The sequence below is a fragment of the Cottoperca gobio genome, chromosome 21 (genome assembly GCF_900634415.1).
Source record: "Cottoperca gobio chromosome 21, fCotGob3.1, whole genome shotgun sequence".
Classification (NCBI taxonomy): Eukaryota; Metazoa; Chordata; class Actinopteri; order Perciformes; family Bovichtidae; genus Cottoperca; species Cottoperca gobio.
In genome coordinates, this window is record NC_041375.1 from 1,371,497 (window position 1) to 1,392,546 (window position 21,050).

The following is a 21,050-nucleotide window of genomic DNA, read 5'->3' on the forward strand; positions in this document are numbered from 1 at the left end:
CTGATGGTAGAGTGAAAATGATCGAACTAATAACACTCGTGTGTTTACAGGGCAGTAAGGGAGGTAAAGGATTCAGGGTGAGTGACGCTGCATGTCTTCTTTTCTGTTCTTTTTATTAATTAAAATAATTATCCATTAATTACGCTGCTCTGTAACTTTTATAATTTTATTTTATACTTGATTTATTCTATTTTAACTTGTTTTTATTTACATTATCTTGGCTTTTAAATTTCTGTTTTTAATTGTATTATTATTATTATTATTATTATTATTATTATTATTATTATTATTATCAATAATACATTTTTCTTTTTCTTTTGCACTTTATCTTAATGCTTTTAATGTTTTATGTAGAGCGCTTTAAATGTCCTTGTTGCTGTGCTATATAACTATATATATAATATATATATATATACTATATTTATATACTATATATATATATATATATATATATATACTATATATATATATATATTATATATATTATATATATTATATATTATATATTATATATATATTATAAATATAATATATATATTATAATATATATAATATATATATAATATAATATATATTTCAATTTATTTAAAATTATTTCTCTCCATCAGGGCGATAAAGGTGTGAGAGCAAACAGAGGAGCCGGTGGAGAGAAGGTGAGGGAAAAACCTTTCTTTCACGTGACGGTAATTATTAGAATAAATAAAACTGTGTGTGTGTGTGTGTGTGTGTGTGTGTGTGTGTGTGTGTGTGTGTGTGTGTGTGTGTGTGTGTGTGTGTGTGTGTGTGTGTGTGTGTGTGTGTGTGTGTGTGTGTGTGTTCAGGGAGAGCCTGGCGTCGCTGCAGTGTCAGGAGAGAAGGTAGAGGACCAGCTCACATTAGAAACATTTACTTCAAAATAAAAGTGCGTTGAGCACATTATGAATGTGAAGACATGATGTTCTGTGCTGTTGCAGGGCGACTCGGTCCAGTGGGGGGATGCAGGGCCGAGGGGGGACCCCGGACCCCGAGGAGACCCTGGAGGCAGAGGAGCCTCGGTGGGTGGATGCATACCAACAGATATTTGTATTTACTTATAGAAGCAGCTGTTTGTGGTTCAGTGTGTCGTCTATAACTCAGCATTACTGACGTTTATGATTATAATTTCAAGACTTGGTAAATGACGTTATGCTGAAGAGTTGTTAAATAGAGGTGCTTCTTATTATTTGAACATTTTCACAAACACAACCTTTTGCAGCATTTTTGATCGGTCAGCACAATTCAAACATTCAAAATGAAAGTTTAAGTTTCAACTCATCCCTACTAACCAGCAAATTGTTCTGTCAATAAATCATTGTGCGCAGGGGTTGAAGGGTTCTCGTGGACTTTCAGGAAAGCTGGGTCATCCTGGTTCTGCAGGAGTGCTAGGTCTGACTGGAGAGCCTGGAACACCAGGACAAGGTGCGTGACAGCAGCGAGGTTATGTGACAAATGTGACTCTGGATCTGCATCTCTGTAGCTGGAAACGTAGCAGTAAAAATACAGGAAAATCAGCTTTGTGTATTTTATTTATAGTATACGACCAGGATCTAAAAAGTTAAAAAGTGGTTTAAAAGTGGATTAAAAAAAACAATTCATGATTTATTTCTTGGAGACGACAACAACACTGACACATGATCAGTCGCCTGTAAAGAGACGTATCGTTCCCTTTATTAAGATTATGGAGTTCTCTGTGTCTGAAAGTTGTTAAAAAAACATTTTGGATCATTTTAGTACAAAATATATAACAGGTCTACTCGTTTTTAGACATTTTAATGCGTAAATAATACGTATTATACCTTTTTAAATGAATGAAAAAGATGAAATTGGAATCCATTCGTGAGCGAGAACAATACATTCTGTTAAAATGAGAAATATAGTAAATATGAGCTGAACATGTCGTCACATTGATGCTGTTTATACACAAGATGATACTTTGTGTTGCAGTGTTCGTCCTGCCGGGCCTGCAGGGGGACGCAGGACACCGGGGGCGTTCAGCCAAATGCAACTGTTCACGGGTTCAAACCCCAGAACGACTGTTGAACAGAGTCCAGACGGTGAGTCATACAGTGACAGACATACAGTCATACAGTGACAGACACACACACACACACACAGACACACACACACACACACACACAGACACACACACACACACACACACACACACACACACACACACACACACACACACACACACACACACACACACACACAGATCTTTAAACAGATGGTGTATAATTTGTATATCAATTACTTAGTTTGAATATTGAGGTTTTAGGATTTATTGATATATAAATGCTGCTTTAGGCGTGAAATATTCCTTTGAACTCACTTCCCCTTCGCTGTTAGTGACGTAGAGGAATCTTCTATGAGGTGCTTCACGAGGCTGGTTAACAATTAAAAACATACATCTTCATATAAACGTATTTCTGTGTCTCTGTTCAGATCTTTGTTGCAGACGGAGAGAGACAGATGCGGAGGCTGCGGGGGGAGAACGTGATGGTGCTGCGGTCGGACAGGAAAGCTCTGTTCATCTACTCGGACTCTCAATGGATCAACGTGCTGGTAACTGCTAACTGCTGGAGACGCATCAGAAACACACGTTTTTAGTTCCCCCACCATGATATCATGTAAACAAACTGGCATTTAAAGAGTAGGAAGAGGACCTTTACCTTTGTCCTCTAAGGTAATACATTTAAAACATTTTTCTTTTCTTTTTTATCTGCACAAAAAATAAAAAATAAATAAAATAAAATTTACTTACTTAAGTTTAAATAAAAACTTTCATTGACTAATCCCAGACTATGGAATTTTGTTTATTTTTAGAATAAATAAAATAATTACATTTTTGTTTTAAATCACAACAATGGTATTATGTAAAGTGGAAATTAATAAAATAAATAATAATAAAAATAAAAATATACCATTGTTATGGCAGTTATTTTGACATTGTTCTCCTTTAAGAACAGAGTAACTTTTTAAAAGTGACAGATGTTTGTTTGCAGTGACTTTATTCTCTTTGTCCTCCTCTTTCTGTTTTCATGCTTCCTGTTTGCACCAGGAGGACCCAGCACACTGACCAGGCCTCCAGGTGTGAACGAGTGTAACTTAGAGACTGTGATCAGGGTCCTGAAAATCATATAACATATAATGACATATTGTGTGCATTGTTCCAGCATGTTATTACATTAAAACAATCTCTTTGGAAACAAACTTAAATGAATATTAACTCATTGTAATATTTTCCTCCTGTGAAGAATTTATTTCTTTAATCTAGAAGGAATTGTTTCTTTAATGTTCTTAGTAAGTAAGTAAGTATGTATGTAAAATAAAGAAATGCAATTCCTCCTCTTGCATTGATATCTGACTGTCTTATTGAAGTTATACGTTTTGGGATTTCCGTTATTTAGTCTCCATCTCTTATGAATTTAGCAATTTCTACTCACATACGTATTAGGTATTTGTTGTGCCCAAGGTGTGAGGCGTCGGGCGGGTGTGGGGATACTCACAAGTCCCCTGCTGAGCGCCGCTACGTTGGTGTTCACCCCGGTGGACGAGAGGGTTGCCTCCCTACGCCTTCCGGTTATAGAACTAATGTTTCAGATTATACAGACATTACATGAATGCAGCACAAAAGCCCTGACACAAATACAACAAAAGTGAAAAAAATATTTGTGTAACAGCCCTGTGACAAACCGACTCAAGTCAAATCATAACTTCCTTGGCAGAGGTAATGACAGAAGCATGTTGGATTATACTTTCAGATGAAGTCATGAAAATGAACACAATGATTGTCTGATAGTGAACATGATTCATGAAGGTTTGAAAATATAAACATATAAGAACAACGCCGTTTCTCCAGTCTGTCTCTACAGTATTTTAGTATCACAAGAGTCAGGCCGAAGTATCTTAAAGGTAACAATGAGTATGATAGATTTTCTAAACCAGGGGTAAAAGAAGGCATAGATCACTGGGTTTAGACAAGAGTTAAAATACAGCAGCCAGACTGAAACAAGTGAGGATGAACTGCTCTCTTCAATATCCTCACCTTTCAGTGATGGAGAGAAATATGGAACGAAACACATTATAAACACAACTACAACAATACCTAGAGTCCTGGCTGCTTTCATCTCAGATTTCTTAGCAGTTCCACCAACTGAACGCTGGAGTGTAACAGCTGCAATATGAGAGCGCATGGCTCGAGCCTGAGACACAGCCACCACAAACACTCTCATATACAGAACTATGATGACAGTAACGGGGCCAATAAAGGTAAAACAATGTCAACAGCTCCTGTGATATAGTTCAGGACAATACACACTCTCCATAGCAGGAATTATATGAATCAGGTTGTCTCAGAAAGTCCTTGTAAAGGAGACATTTAAGAGAAAAGAACAAATCCAACACAGACAAACACAGACTTTTGTTCTGTCCAGAGTAACTCTGGTGGTGTAACTTAGAGGGTCACAAATAGCCAAATAACGATCAATTGATATGAGCACCATGTTTCCAACTGAAGAAGAGATAATGATAATATTTACAACATAATACAGAGCACACATTAGGTCACCCAGGAACCAGCAAGCATCTGTTAAAAAGATTTCAAAAGGCATCAGCAGGAGGCCCACGAAGAAGTCTGAGACAGCCAGGGAGAGGATGAGGAGGTTGGTGGGGGTGTGGAGCTGCCTGGAGAGGAAGAATATCATCACGTATGAGGTTATCATCAATAGTAGCTTGTTAGTAACAGCAGTAGAACAAAGGACATTCTTATTGTCATGAAATTATTCAAAATGTTATGTCACACAACATCATATTTGAATACTTAATATTTCAAAAGATAATTAATATTAACTAAAACATTCATATGTAAAAGAAGACATGTTGGCCTAATTATTTTAAACATCTAATATGAAAATATATAATCTTAGGCTGAAAGTATGTCTCTGCCTGAAGTGGGAGATAGAGATGATGACCAGCAGGTTGAGAGCTGCAGTGAGCAGAGAGATGAAGGACACCAGGGTGTAAGTGAGCATGGTATGTAACTGAGCTGGCATGGGTTTCCTGCAGGAATTGTTGAGTTGTGGAAAGCAGAGTTCAGCTCCTTCTGAAGTCTCCATCTGCAGAGGGAGGTGGTGAGAAGCTGCTGAGTTCTGGCAAAGCTCTCTGTTATACAGCTGATTTATCTCTTCTCATCTCTCATGCCACACTACTGCTATGTTCTTCTCCAGCAAAGACTGAAGTCCCTCCTCTGTACTTTGTTTTCTGTAGTTACTAAGACAATGTCAGCCGTGTGTCGGCCGTGTCTGAAAACAATGTGACCCTCGAGGTGTTGACCCCACGGCATCATGATTCTGATAGTGAACGTGGTTCATGAAGGTTTGAAAATATAAACATATACGTTGCTTCTTCAGCCATTACACCTTTTGACTTTACTTCAGTGACTCAATAACAGTGTAGGAAAGATTGGTGACTCCAACCCTAAATTATTACATAATATTATGATATAATACGACAGACCAACAGGAACTGAATGAAGAATATTAAACTACAAAACATTTACAACCCCATCCTCCGTGTTTTACGAGCATCACACATTCCTGATCATGACCTGTAATGTAATCATAGATAAGGAAAAAACACACAAAGACATACACAAGTTGAAACAAATAAATATTTGAATGCAGAATACAATTAATTTTATTTGACCTTTCACGCTGAGCTAACATGTTTTAATAATAGGAAGTTTTGCTTTAACATGTTGAGTTTGATACAGGAAATGAGGGTTTGTGGAGGTGTCACCTCTCTTCCTTCCCCTTTCTCCTGTTGCTCACACCGTGACGAAACATATCCGTACTGTCCTGCATTATTTTCATGCTATTTCACTGATTTGCTATGTATAAAGGTATACACATGCATATATAGACATGTACAGTATATCCATATTTATATAGGTATATTAGTTTGTCATAGGAACACAGGTTGGCATCTATTTTGTTGTGTAATTGTTTAATTAATTTGAATTCAATCAATCAGGTTTTATTCAGTGTTGATATCAAGAGTTTTTCAGGATTAAACATCCTAAGTAAGAAATATCAACTCTAAGTCTATGAAAAGGACAACATAATCAAATCAGAAAGCTTTACAAAATGGAGCTCTTCATACTAGTGGTACTGGATCCCTGGACAGAAGTCTATAAGACTACAACCAAGCCACAGATCGCGCTCTTCTGTTGCTGCCCCTTCTTGTGCTTCTTCTTCTTACAGCTTTTCCTCGTCTGCCTTTGGGTCTTCAGGAACCTTCCACAACGACCTAAACCGCAGCCACAGAGTGGGTGAGATGTCCCAACAACAGGCTAAGAGAGAGAGCGAAGAGGGAGAGAAAGGTGGAGTAGATCATTCTAACACAAGACCAAGGTCCAAATGCCAAGGTCCTAACTCAACCTGCTACAACTTCACATCTGTCAATCAGAACCTGTAGATGAAACAATAAATGTTCATGTCATTCATCATTTAATAAACATTTATCTTACTTTTTAATAGTTTAGTGCTGTAGTTATTAGTTCAATATACAGTTAATTTATAAAGAACTTGATCCCGTAATTTGTGCGTGTATGAAATGTCACGTCAATGTACACCGGGCCAGAACTCTGTAGAAGCCTTCAAATTATAAGTCTACATTAATTATGGCGAAACAAATACTTCTCAGCACTCTGCTGATCTTCCAAGATTGGCCGAGGCCGGGCATGTTCAGGGTGGTATGGCCGTAACCCGCTCTCATCAACCCTCCAGGGCCCAGTCTACTGCAAGAGACCAGAACCAGGTTACCAGCAGCATTGTGTCTGATTACTTGATTCTGTCCAGCTGTCTGATCCCAAGCTGAGATATTCCCACTCTTCGCCTGACTCATCTGGACGTTGGCATCCTTCATACAGTGGAGCCACTGAAGCGGGGCATGGTCCCACCAGAGGGTGAAGGCACGTCGCAGAAGATAATGACGCAAGGCGCTGCACCTGCCCGCCACCTAAATGGTACCCCAGATAACGTACCTCCCTCCGCCCAACGACACTCTTCTTCGGGTTAGCCGTGAGCCACGCTCTCCTTTGGGACTCTAGCACTGGCCCCAACTGCTGCAAATTCTGCCCCCACGTCTCGCTGTGGATGATGACATCATCTCGGTAGGCAGCAGCGTATGCAGAGTGGGGCCGCAGCACCTGGTCCATGAGCCGCTGGAAGGTGATTGGGGCTCCAAATAACCCGAATGATAGCGTCACAGATTGGTACAATCTGTACGGACTGGAAAGGGCTGTTTTTTCCTTGGACTCTGGAGACAGGGGAATCTGCCAGTTGCCCTTGATTAAATCTAGTGTTGTGTAAAAAATAGCCGTGCCCAGCCGATCCAGGAGTTTGTTGACCCGGGGAATCGGGTAGGCATCAAATTTGGACACCTCATTCACCCTGCGATAGTCCACAACAGAACTACACTGACCCATTGGGTTTGCTCACCAGCACGACGGGGCAGCACCAGTTGCTGTTGGACTTTTCTATTACCCCTATCTCCAGCATGGCCTGAAGCTCCTCCTTAACAATTTTGCTCTTGTGTTCAGGCAGCCGATAGGGCCGTGACCGCACCGTCACGCCTGGGGTTGTCTCTATGTGGTGATATGCAAGAGTTGTGCACCCGGGCAGGGGGGAGAACACATCGACAACAAGCCTTTGCTATGAGTCAAAGTCTGCCTTCTGACTCTGTGAAAGATGGCTGACACAAGGGATCGGGGCTGATTTGTCAGCCAACTCAACTTTCTCCATCACCGTAGTAGCCAGAGAGGAAGAGGCCACCTCTCTCCACGCTTTTAGGAGATTGAGGTGGTAAATATGAGTTGTTCCCCCCCCCTGTCCGAGGGCACTTGCCAGTTGGCGAATAATTTGGAGTTAGTGGACGGGAGAAATACAAGCACATTATCTCTTGTGTAAATTGCCTCAATCGCAACCCTCTGTTATACAGGCGCTGTTGACGTTCCTGAGCGTGGAGCAAATTCTCCCGTGACAACTGCCTTAGGTGCTTTGCTCTTAGGTCCAGGACGTACTGAACTTCATTCTTCCTTGCGCTCGGACCTTCCTCCCAGTTTTCTTTAACCAGGTCCAAAACACCCCGAGGCTTCTTGGCAAACAACAGCTCAAAGGGAGAAAATCCCGTGGATCTCGTGAACGAACTTACTTGGTGAAAGTGGGAACAGGGCTGGATAGTGTAGGGGTAGTAGCGTTCACCGCTGACGGGAACCTCCTTCTCGAGGCTTGGACGGGCTGGCCCACTGGAATAGTTGGAGGCCGGGCTTCCTCCTTCATGCTCCGCCGGGGAAGGGAGAGATGCTCCTCTGCGAGGACGACCACAGTTTCGAGACTGGTGGGGCGTTGGCTCTGGACCCAGTTTGTCGTGGAGGACGGCAGGCTGGCGCTAAACTGCTCCTGGCTGGAGACAGCACCTTGCTACGTCAAGATGCTGTTGCACAAAGAAGAAAAGGCAGCCATCGTCCTTAAAGGGCATGCCCCTGAGCCGGCGCCGGTGTCCTTCCGGCTCCTACGGAGAGAAGAGGAATCAGTCGCATCGCCCACTCCTCCTTCGGCCACACATCTTTGGCAGTCATCTTTTGCAGGTCAATCAGCGGTGGCCGGTTCAGAGAGGTCCCTGGTCCGTTTTAACGGAGCACGCCGCAATGTGAAGCAGAGCCCGGCTCTGTCGCTGCTGCGAAGTGCCGGTGCTATCCTGCATAGCAGCAAGACCCTGAATCACCTGTCCCAGCGGGTTCTTTGGTGTCTCTTCTTGTGTCATTTCCCAACAACAGGCTAAGAGAGAGTGAGGTCGAGAAGATCGCTCTAATCCACATGGGACCAAGGTCAAAAGCGCCGACAATGTCCAAACCCTACAACTTCACATCTGTCGATCAGAACCGGTAGGTGAAACAATACATTTTCATGTTGGCGGTGCTAGCTAGCTCCAAGTTAGCTGCTAAATTATTTGCGATGAGGTGATATCTCAGGCAAATTCTTTGCTGCAGGAATCGCACAGAACAGAGCATCAACAGTTACATCCGGGGGTTTATGAATGTAAATTTACCATTCACTTGGCCAAGTAACCTTTTCTCATCCCCATCATGTTGACGAGTCTACTGCATACCTGTCAACCCTCCTGTTTTTTCCCGTAATTATCCCGTATTTTTAACCTTTCAAAAATAAAAATAGGCCTAATTTAAAAATGTGTACAGTGGTAAAGTGGCCTTTAGCTGAAAAACGTTTTCCGCCAGTAAACACACAGAAGAAGAACAATAACACAGAAATAGAAAACAGAAACAATAACACAGAAGAAGAAAACAGGAACAATAACACAGAAGAAGACGAAAACATATGGATGAGAGTCACAGTGAACGTGAGACGCAGTTGTACCTGCCAAACAAGTCAAAACTTTATGCAAGTACCTGCCAAATGGGAGGAGACCTTCCCTTATTTAATAAAAAGCAGAGCCGGGCAAACTCATACTTTTTGTATTGCACTCGGCGGAATAAGCGTTCAAGCACAAGCACGCCCAAGAGGCACAAACACATACACTGTCAATGACTTCATTTGTGACAAGAACTGTTTGAGAGGCAAACCAAGTGACCAAAGCTGAGGGAAAGATGTCGATGTTTTGCTCCATAAATAATGTAGCCTTCCAACTTCTGCATGGATTTCAGTGGCAGTGTAGCGGACAAGTTTCCCGACTCTGCCATCGCAAGTAAGTCCTTGTCGGGGAAACAAAAGCCACACAACTCATCAATCATCAAATAAATTGATGATAACTAATAAATAAAATACATAAATCTTATAAACATGTATGTACAAGTAATACATACTTTAAATAAACAAGTATTTCCTGAATGTATATACCCGTCCCTTATGTGTTTACATTTACATTATATGGGGGCTGGTGGCTGAGAGCTGTAAAGGTATGGATGGAGTCCGCCAGAAAATGTCCCATATTTTGAAATTCCAATGTTGACAGGTATGGGCTGCTGTGGCCACATCGCGTTGGTTGACGTAAACCGGCCCGCCAGAGGGTCCAATCCGGCTTGCGGGATGATTTTGCAAAGTGTCAGCGAAGACATTAACTTTAAATTCTCAATACAAGTAACTGCTATTTCAAATATGTCCACTGGGGGTCACACACAACACTGCCAAGCAAGCAAACTGTTCCTGCTGGAGCTGCCGGTGAAAGAACTTCTGGAACTGGCAGGTTCTGTCAACATTACACTCTGTGGCACCGTCATTACTCAAAATGTCTTTGTCAAAAAAAGGAGAAAAATGGACACGGAGTGAAGAGTTTTCGAAGTAAAATGGACCGTTTCCTATTTATTCACAGAGGTGAGTGGGAAAGTTGTGTGCTCGGTGTGTTCACAGCAGGTTTCAGTGCTCAAAAAATATAATATTTGGCGTCACTATGAGACTCATCATGGCAGAAAAATACAACAGCTTGCGAGATAAATGAATTGTTAGCGGGTCTGAAGAAACAGCAGTCTGTTGTTACCTGTATCCAAGATATCGGCGATGCAGCAGTGAAAGCTACCTTATTGCTCGCGAAATAGCATTAGCATCAAAGTCATTCACGGTCAAGGCTTCTGATCTGTCGACATTCAACTTGAAGTAATCAACTTGCAGTGTAATTCAGATTTGAAAGACACATTTGCCTCGGCGGGCTTAGACACCTTTTATCAGCATCTCTTGCCAAGGCACCCCACATTGACAGCCCTCGCTGCAAAGGTTTTGTGCATGTTCGGGACTACCTATCTTTGTGAACAACTTTTCTCTGTAATGAGCATCAATAAAACAAAGCTGCACTCCAGGCTCACACACATTCACTACATCCTGAAATTGGCTGTTACTCAGGATTTGATGGCTGATATTGATGCACTTGTGACGCTAAAAGATGCCAAGTTTCAGGAGCAAACTAAACAGTGAGTAAGCCTACTTAATGTGAAATGCTGCTTCAGAAACTTTTGCACGTTGTATATTTCTCTATGACACTATGCTCGCAGTATTTAATAAATCACAATTTAGTATGTCGACCACCGATGTTGACATCGCCGCTACCGGAAACAGCCGACGCCGTGTTCTGACGTCACAAGTAGAACACAGTCCACCAGTTGAATACACAGACAGCACGGCAGACGTGGCGATGTCGGACTCTGGCTGGGATCTTTCGACAGAATCGAGTGACAGTGAGTCGTCAATAGACTCGTTGCACCTTCAAGAAGAGGCGTTTATTGAAGAGGATGCCGGTGTCGTGGATTTAGATCATGCGGGCGAGTTTAACGTGGTGGAAACAGAGCAGCTCGAGACACAGTATTCAAGATGGAGACACAGACGGGAGAGAACATGCGGATGATGGTGATGGTGATCCTGGATTTGGCGGAGATCCGCTGCAGCAACAGAACACAGACAGGTATATACATTTGACTATAATTCATAGAACTTCCCAATAAATAGTAAATACATCATAACAAAACGTAACATCATCCTCGATCGTAAATAGATCACAAGCTATCCTATATCGAGTCGATAGCTTGGTTTCCTTGAATTGTTATGAACCCGACTAGTTGTCCGCAGATTGCTCGATCGCTAAATATTCAATTATTTCTCAACTTCGACACATCGACGTCTGTAAGTTTAATAACTTATTCTTTCTTGAAGTTTCTGCGGTTGAGGTTCTATCATTGTGTCTGATGTCAAACGTCATATATTACGAGCTGTATATAAAGCATTAGCTATTAGCTAACAAACAGACTGGAGGACAGCGCTGCTTTATAAAGTATAGTCTGTATACTGACTGTCTTACGGCTGCCTATAGTAGCGGGAACACTTACCAGATGTTCATGGAAGTTATGATGTCGTACCTTTACGAGAATTACGTGAAACGGGTAAAAAGTTGCTACTAGGTAGATCCGACCTCCGTACGACCATAACAGGCTTACGAGCCTGTCGTCAAACACAGGCATATAAATAGTATGAAATTAAGATGACGTTAATATTGGCCTTTTCTCTGGATATTGCATATTGTGTACATGTCCTTACCACTCTTCTTTTGTACATTTAGGTGTACGTGTGAAAACTGTACAATTATGGAAGCAATTGAAGAGCTGCTGCCAAGAAAAGGATGTCATGGAGGAATTCAATGAATATGAGGGACATGGTGCAAACATAACCTGCATAACAGATCACCCAGGATTTGGTAAGAACCACAGAATGCCATCATGTGCCATTCAAAGGATCTGTGCTACGTTTCCATCTGACAACTACACTTCGTTCAAGTATCAGCACTTTATTAGAGTCACTAACAAAACACAATGTCAGTTCAGTGATTGGATCTGCTTCTCTACAGCACAACAGCATCCCTCTTGTTTGGTTCTTCCACCGACTGCTGAGTGGAGCTGGGACTTCGAAAGGTTCCTCATCAACATTGTCTTGGCACAAAGCGTTGAGTCTCGGTCAAGAGTTCAGTAACAATCTGCAAAAAAGACGTTTTATAATCAAGAATTATCTATAATATATATATATATATATATATATATATATATATATATATATATATATATATATATATATATGTGTGTGTGTGTGTGTGTATCTGTATTTGTACCTTACATATTAATGTTGACAGACAGTCAGTCACACACAGACACACACACACACACACACAGACACACACACACACACACACACACACACAGATCTTTAAACAGATGGTGTATAATTTGTATATCAAGTACTTAGTTTGAATATTGAGGTTTTAGGATTTATTGATATATAAATGCTGCTTTAGGCGTGAAATATTCCTTTGAAATCACTTCCCCTTCGCTGTTAGTGACGTAGAGGAATCTTCTATGAGGTGCTTCACGAGGCTGGTTAACAATTAAAAACATACATCTTCATATAAACGTATTTCTGTGTCTCTGTTCAGATCTTTGTTGCAGACGGAGAGAGACAGATGCGGAGGCTGCGGGGGGAGAACGTGATGGTGCTGCGGTCGGACAGGAAAGCTCTGTTCATCTACTCGGACTCTCAATGGATCAACGTGCTGGTAACTGCTAACTGCTGGAGACGCATCAGAAACACACGTTTTTAGTTCCCCCACCATGATATCATGTAAACAAACTGGCATTTAAAGAGTAGGAAGAGGACCTTTACCTTTGTCCTCTAAGGTAATACATTTAAAACATTTTTCTTTTCTTTTTTATCTGCACAAAAAATAAAAAATAAATAAAATAAAATTTACTTACTTAAGTTTAAATAAAAACTTTCATTGACTAATCCCAGACTATGGAATTTTGTTTATTTTTAGAATAAATAAAATAATTACATTTTTGTTTTACAATCACAACAATGGTATTATGTAAAGTGGAAATTAATAAAATAAATAATAATAAAAATAAAAATATACCATTGTTATGGCAGTTATTTTGACATTGTTCTCCTTTAAGAACAGAGTAACTTTTTAAAAGTGACAGATGTTTGTTTGCAGTGACTTTATTCTCGTTGTCCTCATTAATATTCCTCTTTCTGTTTTCATGCTTCCTGTTTGCACCAGGAGGACCCAGCACACTGACCAGGCCTCCAGGTGTGAACGAGTGTAACTTAGAGACTGTGATCAGGGTCCTGAAAATCATATAACATATAATGACATATTGTGTGCATTGTTCCAGCATGTTATTACATTAAAACAATCTCTTTGGAAACAAACTTAAATGAATATTAACTCATTGTAATATTTCCCTCCTGTGAAGAATTTATTTCTTTAATCTAGAAGGAATTGTTTCTTTAATGTTCTTAGTAAGTAAGTAAGTATGTATGTAAAATAAAGAAATGCAATTCCTCCTCTTGCATTGATATCTGACTGTCTTGTTGAAGTTATACGTTTTGGGATTTCCGTTATTTAGTCTCCATCTCTTATGAATTTAGCAATTTCTACTCACATACGTATTAGGTATTTGTTGTGCCCAAGGTGTGAGGCGTCGGGCGGGTGTGGGGATACTCACAAGTCCCCTGCTGAGCGCCGCTACGTTGGTGTTCACCCCGGTGGACGGGAGGGTTGCCTCCCTACGCCTTCCGGTTATAGAACTAATGTTTCAGATTATACAGACATTACATGAATGCAGCACAAAAGCCCTGACACAAATACAACAAAAGTGAAAAAATTATTTGTGTAACAGCCCTGTGACAAACCGACTCAAGTCAAATCATAACTTCCTTGGCAGAGGTAATGACAGAAGCATGTTGGATTATACTTTCAGATGAAGTCATGACAATGAACACAATGATTGTCTGATAGTGAACATGATTCATGAAGGTTAGACAATATAAACATATAAGAACAACGCTGTTTCTCCAGTCTGTCTCTACAGTATTTTAGTATCACAAGAGTCAGGCCGAAGTATCTTAAAGGTAACAATGAGTTTGATAGATTTTCTAAACCAGGGGTAAAAGAAGGCATAGATCACTGGGTTTAGACAAGAGTTAATATACAGCAGCCAGATTAAGGACACAACAAGTGAGGATGAACTGCTCTCTTCAATATCCTCACCTTTCAGGGATGGAGAGAAATATGGAACGAAACACATTATAAACACAACTACAACAATACCGAGAGTCCTGGCTGCTTTCATCTCAGATTTCTTAGCAGTTCCACCAACTGAACGCTGGAGTGTAACAGCTGCAATATGAGAGCGCATGGCTCGAGCCTGAGACACAGCCACCACAAACACTCTCATATACAGAACTATGATGACAGTAACAGGGCCAATAAAGGTAAAGACAAAGTCAACAGCTCCTGTGATATAGTTAAGGACAAATACACACTCTCCATAGCAGGAATTATATGAATCAGGTTGTCTCAGAAAGTCCTTGAAAATGAGACAATTATAGAGAAAAGAGCAAATCCAACAGAGACAAACACAGACTTTTGTTCTGTTCAGAGTAACTCTGGTGGTGTAACGTAGAGGGTCACAAATAGCCAAATAGGCCCTGCATCTACCGGGGCCTGAATGACATTACAGTAAAGAACCGCTATCCTTTACCTACAGGGTGCGACTATTTTCACCAAGTTAGATTTAAGAAACAGCTACCATACCTTAAGGAAGTGGGTCGGGATTTGTCCACTGCCCATTGACAAATTTCGCCGAAATACATTGGAAGTGTACAAGACAAAGACCTTCCCTTACAGATGATATCAAAATTCACAACACAACTGAAAATACTACTTTAAAATGACACAGTATAATTATTTATTACTTGTTAATCATGTTAAAAAATGTCAGCTCAAAATTGTCTGTGAGCCATATCACGTCATCGAAAGAGCCATACATCGCTCGCGAGCCATATGTTCCCGACCCCTGGTCTACAGAGTCATCTCCACAATGCTAAGTGTGAGGAAGCTGAAACTCTGTGTGTACTATCCACCTAGGACCATGAATAAACATACATTTCAAGATGATTGGACAATCTTGGTTAGCTGTAGCTACGTAGCTCTAAAGATAAACTAGCTCGGATTTGCTTGAAACTCCCCCTTGGACCATGAATAAACACTCAAGATAATTGGACAATGTTTAGTCATTGTTGCCTTTGATCTTTATATGGCAAAGAAGTTAAAAAATGACACTTATTCTGATTTGAATCAAAACAGGTACACCTTGAGGGCAGTGCCCAAGGATTTTCCATTTCACCTGAATTGGAAGACATGCAAAGGCCCAAAAGTACCAGGCGGCCTCTAATTCTGTGTGTAGACTCTCACTGATGTCCTGGTTGAGTATGGGAAGTTTCGTGGCCCTTGGACTCTTCTTTCACACAATCTCTCCTTTTCCATTTGAAATTCTACTTAGGGTCTCAGATTATCCCACACTAGTTCCACATCTCAAAGTATTTTATAGACCCCACGGGAAGCTGTACATTTGCCATTGGAAATTAATGGGCAGAAAGTAAGGGAATATTCCCATTTAATGTTATTGGAAATGGACAGTCCATATTTCAGCCAAAATAGCTTTAAATTAGCTTTGGACATTAGTTGGGGCACCTCATATGGACACAATCAAAGAGAATCCAGAGCGTCAACCTGCTCATTCCTTCACACGGCTACTTCCTTTCAGGGGCCACGTGGCGAGGCCAAGGATACTCTATTCAGGAGTTCTCAGAGATCACCTGCTGTGATTTTAATATCAAAATTCACAACACAACTGAAAACAGGGCCTTATTTGATTGGAGGTCACAGAGGTCAGTGTCGATGGTGGACAGGGTCATAGCTCCACAATGCTGAGGATGAATGATGAGGATATTGAAACTAGCAGGGTACTATCCTAGTAGGACCATAAATAAACGCTGAAAACTTCAAGATGATTGGACAATGTTTAGGTTTTGACTGTTGATTTTGAGCTTTCAAGGCAAATACATCGAAAATAGAACTTTCTCTGATTTGCTTCAAACTGTTTAACTGTTTAGGTGTGGTACCATGGATGCCCATTCCAAAGTTTCAGGTCTCTCACCCTTAGCATCAAGCTAAAGTAGCATAATTGACATTTGCAATATATTGGCCCATATATGGTCACATCTGCACAATGCTAAGAGTGAGGATGCTGAAACTCGGCGTGTAATATTCCCCTAGGACCATGAATAAACGCTGTGAATTTCAAGATGATTGGACAATCTTGGTTAGCTTTCAAACTAAGTAGCTAAAAACCTAAACTATCTCTGATTTGGCTGAAACCTAGAATGTAGTATCCCCTAGGACAGGCGTCGGGAACCTTTTTGGCTGGGAGAGCCATAAAAGCCAAATATTGTTTTTATGTATTTCCTTGAGAGCCATATATTTAATAAATTTAAACTTTATGCTGAAATCGCTCCCACTCAGCAATGACACCGAGGCACACAGGATTAAAGAAATGGGCGATGATACAGAGGAGCAGCTGTGTGTCACCCTCCAGGACTTTTATTTCAGCATTCAGCTGGATGAGACAACCACCTCAGAAAAATGATGAGACATTTGAGCGTCTTCTTCGCCACACAAATGTCCGCTGGCTCTCAAAAGGAAACTGCCTTGCTCGTTTTTGTGAGCTGTTTGACAGCATCGTGGAGTCCATGGGGCAGGTTGATGCAGATCTCGGGGAAAAGGTAATGTCCAGCTCCTGCGACATCATGTACCTTGCAGATTTTTTTGAAAAAATGAACGAAGTCACACTAAAACTGCAAGGAAATGCCATAACCCTGGTCCAGTGCAAGGCAGTCATCCACAGTCTCACCTCCAGGCTGGATCTGTACAGGCAGAGCATGGGCAGGAGGCAGTTTGCTCATTTCCCACAGCTGATCAAGGTGATACTTAATTTCAGAAACATCACTAAATCGATATAATAGGCCCACTGTTATTACAATTAGGCTAATATATTATATGTCTTTGAATACATTATGTTGTAATGTTTATTATATTGACTTGTCTAAAATATGGGCCCAGGGTGTAATGTGTGAAAAAATCATGAAATGTTTTTATTCAGGAAAATTAATCTCCAATTTCGGAACTTAAACCTAAAATAATGAACAAATATTTTAATATATTTTCTTATTTAACTCATCAAGTATTCTATCGGGATATTTTCACTGGCTTACCCTTTCCTCATGTGGAAACATATGGACTGAAGTCATGCAAAACAAAACATGCAAGAATGAAATAACTATTTCAGTCACATGGAAAGCAACACTCGGACAGGCGTGCTTTTCCACCGGCAATAACTACCATTCAAATTTTGTCCACTTCTCATTAAGGAAAATCCCTCTGACCTTGCATACATGTTTGACCTCCCACTACAATGTACTCGAAGATCTAATTCCCTTACAAACGTTCCGGATCCGGGAGGGAGATGAATGGAAGACTGCTTTCAATACCACGTCTGGACACTAAATATGCACCATCCGTTTTCCAGGCCTTGGTGAACGACGTGCTTTGGGACATGTTGAACAGACACGTGTTTGTTTATCTCGATGACATTCTAATCTTTTCCAGGACCCTGAAGGAACATGTACATCATGTTCAGGCTGTCCTCCAGCATCTCCTAGAGAACTCTCGGTATATAAAGACAGAAAAGTGCAAATTTCACACCTCCTCTGTCTCCTTCCTGGGATATATTGTGGGACGGGAGTGTACAGATGGACCCAACCAAGGTGACAGCTGTCACTTCATGGCCTGTTCCGGACTCTCCCAAACAGCTGCAATGATTCCTGTGGTTCGCCAACTTCTACCGAAGATTCATCTGCGGCTATAGCACCGTGGCTGCTCCACTCACGGCCTTAACTCAGAAACTTAAAATTCGGTTTACCTCTGCCCTCATCCTCTAAGTACCGGATTCAGAAGGTCAATTTGTCGTGGAGGTGGATACCATCGATGTGGTGGAAGAAGCCATCCTTTCCCAGCAATCCGTCAACGATCAGAAACTTCACCCCTGTGCCTTCTTCTCAAGACGGTTGATTCCGGCAGAGAGGAACTACGATGTAGGGAACCGGGAACTACTGGCGGTTAAGCTGGCGTTAGAGGAGTGGCGTCACTGGCTCGAGGGGACCAAGGTACCTTTTCTGATATGGACCGAACTTGGAATATATTCAGTCGGCCAGAAGACTAAACTCCCGTCAAGCTCTGTTTTTTACTAGATTACATTTTTCTCTCTCCTACCGACCTGGTTCCCGGAACGTCAATGCCGACGCCCTGTCTCGTCCATTTGGAGAGGGAGGGGAATTCACCAGAGTACCTGACACCATCATCCCGACCTCCCCTGTGATCGCCACACTCACCTGGGAGGTAGAGGAAAGGGTAAAGGCTGCCCTAGTGGACCAGCCCAGTCCTAGCACCTGCCCTCCTAATCGGCTGTTTGTGTCCCAGGCCCTGAGGTCCGACGTCCTTCTGTGGGCCCACATCTCCCGACCCTCCTACCACCCAGGGATCCAACGCACTCGAGAGGTTCTGCAGCAGAGATTATGGTCGTCCACTCTGGAAGAGGACCTACAGGAATTTGTCAATGCATGTCCAGTCTGCAGTCATCACAAGCCTTCTCATTGGGCTCTTGCTGGTTTCCTGCAACCTCTGCCAGTTCCCCATCATCCCTGATCACACATCTCTCTTGAATTTATTATCGGTCTGCCACCGTCCAACTGACACACTGCCATCCTGACATTGGTTGATTGGTTTAGTAAAATGGCTAATTTCGTACCTCTGCCCAAACTCCTGTCGGCCAAGGAAATGGCAGAACTTATAATAATAACGTCATTTCGGCTAACCGCTGCTGCACTAAGGCACCCCCCTATCTGCTGGGTCAGAAGGTTCCATTATGGGTGGAATCGAAGTTGGCGGCATTTGAGATTCTGAATGTCATCAACCCAGTGGCAGTAAGACTCAGGCTACCTCGTGCCATGCGGATCCACCCGACTTCACGTTTCTAAGATTAAGCTGGTTCATTAGTGTTCGCTGTTTCCAGCTGCTCCACCACCTCCTCGGTTCATTGATGGCGACCTCACCTATACGTTTCGCCGCCTGCTCCGTTCTTGTCGCAGTGGGAGAGGTCCCCAGTATTTGGTGGCCTGGGAGGGATACAGGCCTGAAGAGAGGTCATGGATCCCGGCTCGACATGTTCTGGATACCCGGCTCATCAGAGAGTTCCACCAACATCACCCTGATCAACCGGCTAGACCCACCACACCGGTAAACAGGGACATGATTGAGACTTTTTCTTCCCCTTCTTTGGGCTTATCCGATGAGGATAATGAGGAGCTATCCTTGGACGAGGGCAAACATTCTCAGGGAGGAGAGGAGGGGGAAGCTGACAGGATAATTTCTGATGAGTACTGGCCTGGAGGGAGGGCCCAACAGCGAGAGCCTGGTGGCCGGGTTTGCCACGGAGCCTGGTCGGGCACGGCCCGAAGGAGCTACGTGGTGCCTCACATTCATCAATGCTGTGGGTCCACCACTCATGGGAAACACCACTGGGGTCGGGTGAGCTGTCACACGAGTGGCAATGATGGTCAGGGACTGCTGTTTGTGCCTAGGCCCCAAACAACAGTTCGGAGTGTTTGGCTTTCTTGAAATCCCTGCAGAGGATCTTTTTAAACATCCCTGTGAAGGTTTGGGGCATTGAACCTAAGTGGGCAATGTTCAAAACCTCTATTGCTGAAGCTGCAGTGAGGAGATTTGCTCTCAAAGTCTTAGGTGCCTCAAGGGGCGGTAACCCTCAAACACCGTGGTGGACCCGGTGCTCAGGGAAGCTGTCTGACTGAAGAAGGAGTCCTTCCGGGTTATGTTATCCAGGAGGACTCCGGAAATAATTGCAGGGTACCGACGGACTCGTAGGAAGACAGCCTCTGTCCTGGTAAAGGCAAAGCAGTGGTTGTGGGAGAAGTTTGGAGAAGCTATAGAGAAGGACTTTCGGTCGGCACCAAGGTGCATCTGGAAAACTGTATGGCACCTCAGGAGGGGGAATCAGTGAACCATCCGAGCTGTGTACAGCAAGGGTGGGACCGTGTTGACTTCGACTGAGAAGGTGGAAGGAGCACTTTGAGGAACTCCTGAATCCAACTAACAGGGGGTTGAAGGGTTCTCGTGGACTTTCAGGAAAGCTGGGCCATCCTGGTTCTGCAGGAGTGCTAGGTCTGACTCGAGAGCCTGGAACACCTGGACAAGGTGCGTGACAGCAGCGAGGTTATGTGACAAATGTGACTCTGGATCTGCATCTCTGTAGCTGGAAACGTAGCAGTAAAAATACAGGAAAATCAGTTTGTGTATTTTATTTATAGTATACCAGGATCTAAAAAGTTAAAAAGTGGTTTAAAAGTGGATAAAAAAAACAATTCATGATTTATTTCTTGGAGATGACAACAACACTGACACATGATCAGTCGCCTGTAAAGAGACGTATCGTTCCCTTTATTAAGATTATGGAGTTCTCTGTGTCTGAAAGTTGTTAAAAAAACATTTTGGATAATTTTAGT

At 42.2% G+C, this 21,050-nt stretch overlaps 2 protein-coding genes across 3 annotated transcripts in view; one reads left to right on the top strand and one right to left on the bottom strand.

Annotated features, from left to right (window-relative positions):
• LOC115026182 (acetylcholinesterase collagenic tail peptide-like) overlaps nt 1-3,374 on the top strand; it is an 11,615-nt gene extending 8,241 nt beyond the window's left edge. For both annotated transcript variants that reach the window (XM_029458860.1, XM_029458861.1), the window contains 8 exons: nt 51-77; nt 609-653; nt 822-857; nt 954-1,034; nt 1,341-1,437; nt 1,963-2,072; nt 2,464-2,583; nt 3,080-3,374. In XM_029458860.1, the coding sequence (XP_029314720.1) occupies nt 51-77; nt 609-653; nt 822-857; nt 954-1,034; nt 1,341-1,437; nt 1,963-2,072; nt 2,464-2,583; nt 3,080-3,097 (534 nt within the window). In that variant the 3' untranslated portion in view covers nt 3,098-3,374. The remainder of the gene's footprint in view (nt 1-50; nt 78-608; nt 654-821; nt 858-953; nt 1,035-1,340; nt 1,438-1,962; nt 2,073-2,463; nt 2,584-3,079) is intronic.
• Nucleotides 3,375-14,437: 11,063 nt separating this feature from the next.
• On the bottom strand, nt 14,438-15,227 carry LOC115026444 (trace amine-associated receptor 13c-like). The gene is made up of 2 exons (XM_029459289.1): nt 15,169-15,227; nt 14,438-15,068 (listed from the first exon to the last, which is right to left on the bottom strand). The coding sequence occupies exons 1-2, from the start codon at nt 15,225-15,227 to the stop codon at nt 14,438-14,440; spliced, it is 690 nt and encodes a 229-aa protein (XP_029315149.1).
• Between the last annotated feature and the right edge of the window lie 5,823 nt (nt 15,228-21,050).

Bases quoted from the DNA above. Each gene is read 5' to 3' on its own strand.
- LOC115026444 (XM_029459289.1), bottom strand. From the start codon at position 15,227: ATGTATTTCGGCGAAATTTGTCAATGGGCAGTGGACAAATCCCGACCC. The intron at 15,069-15,168 runs GTATGGTAGCTG...AGGCCCCGGTAG, and splicing joins TCCCGACCCACTTCCTTAAG to ATGCAGGGCCTATTTGGCTA.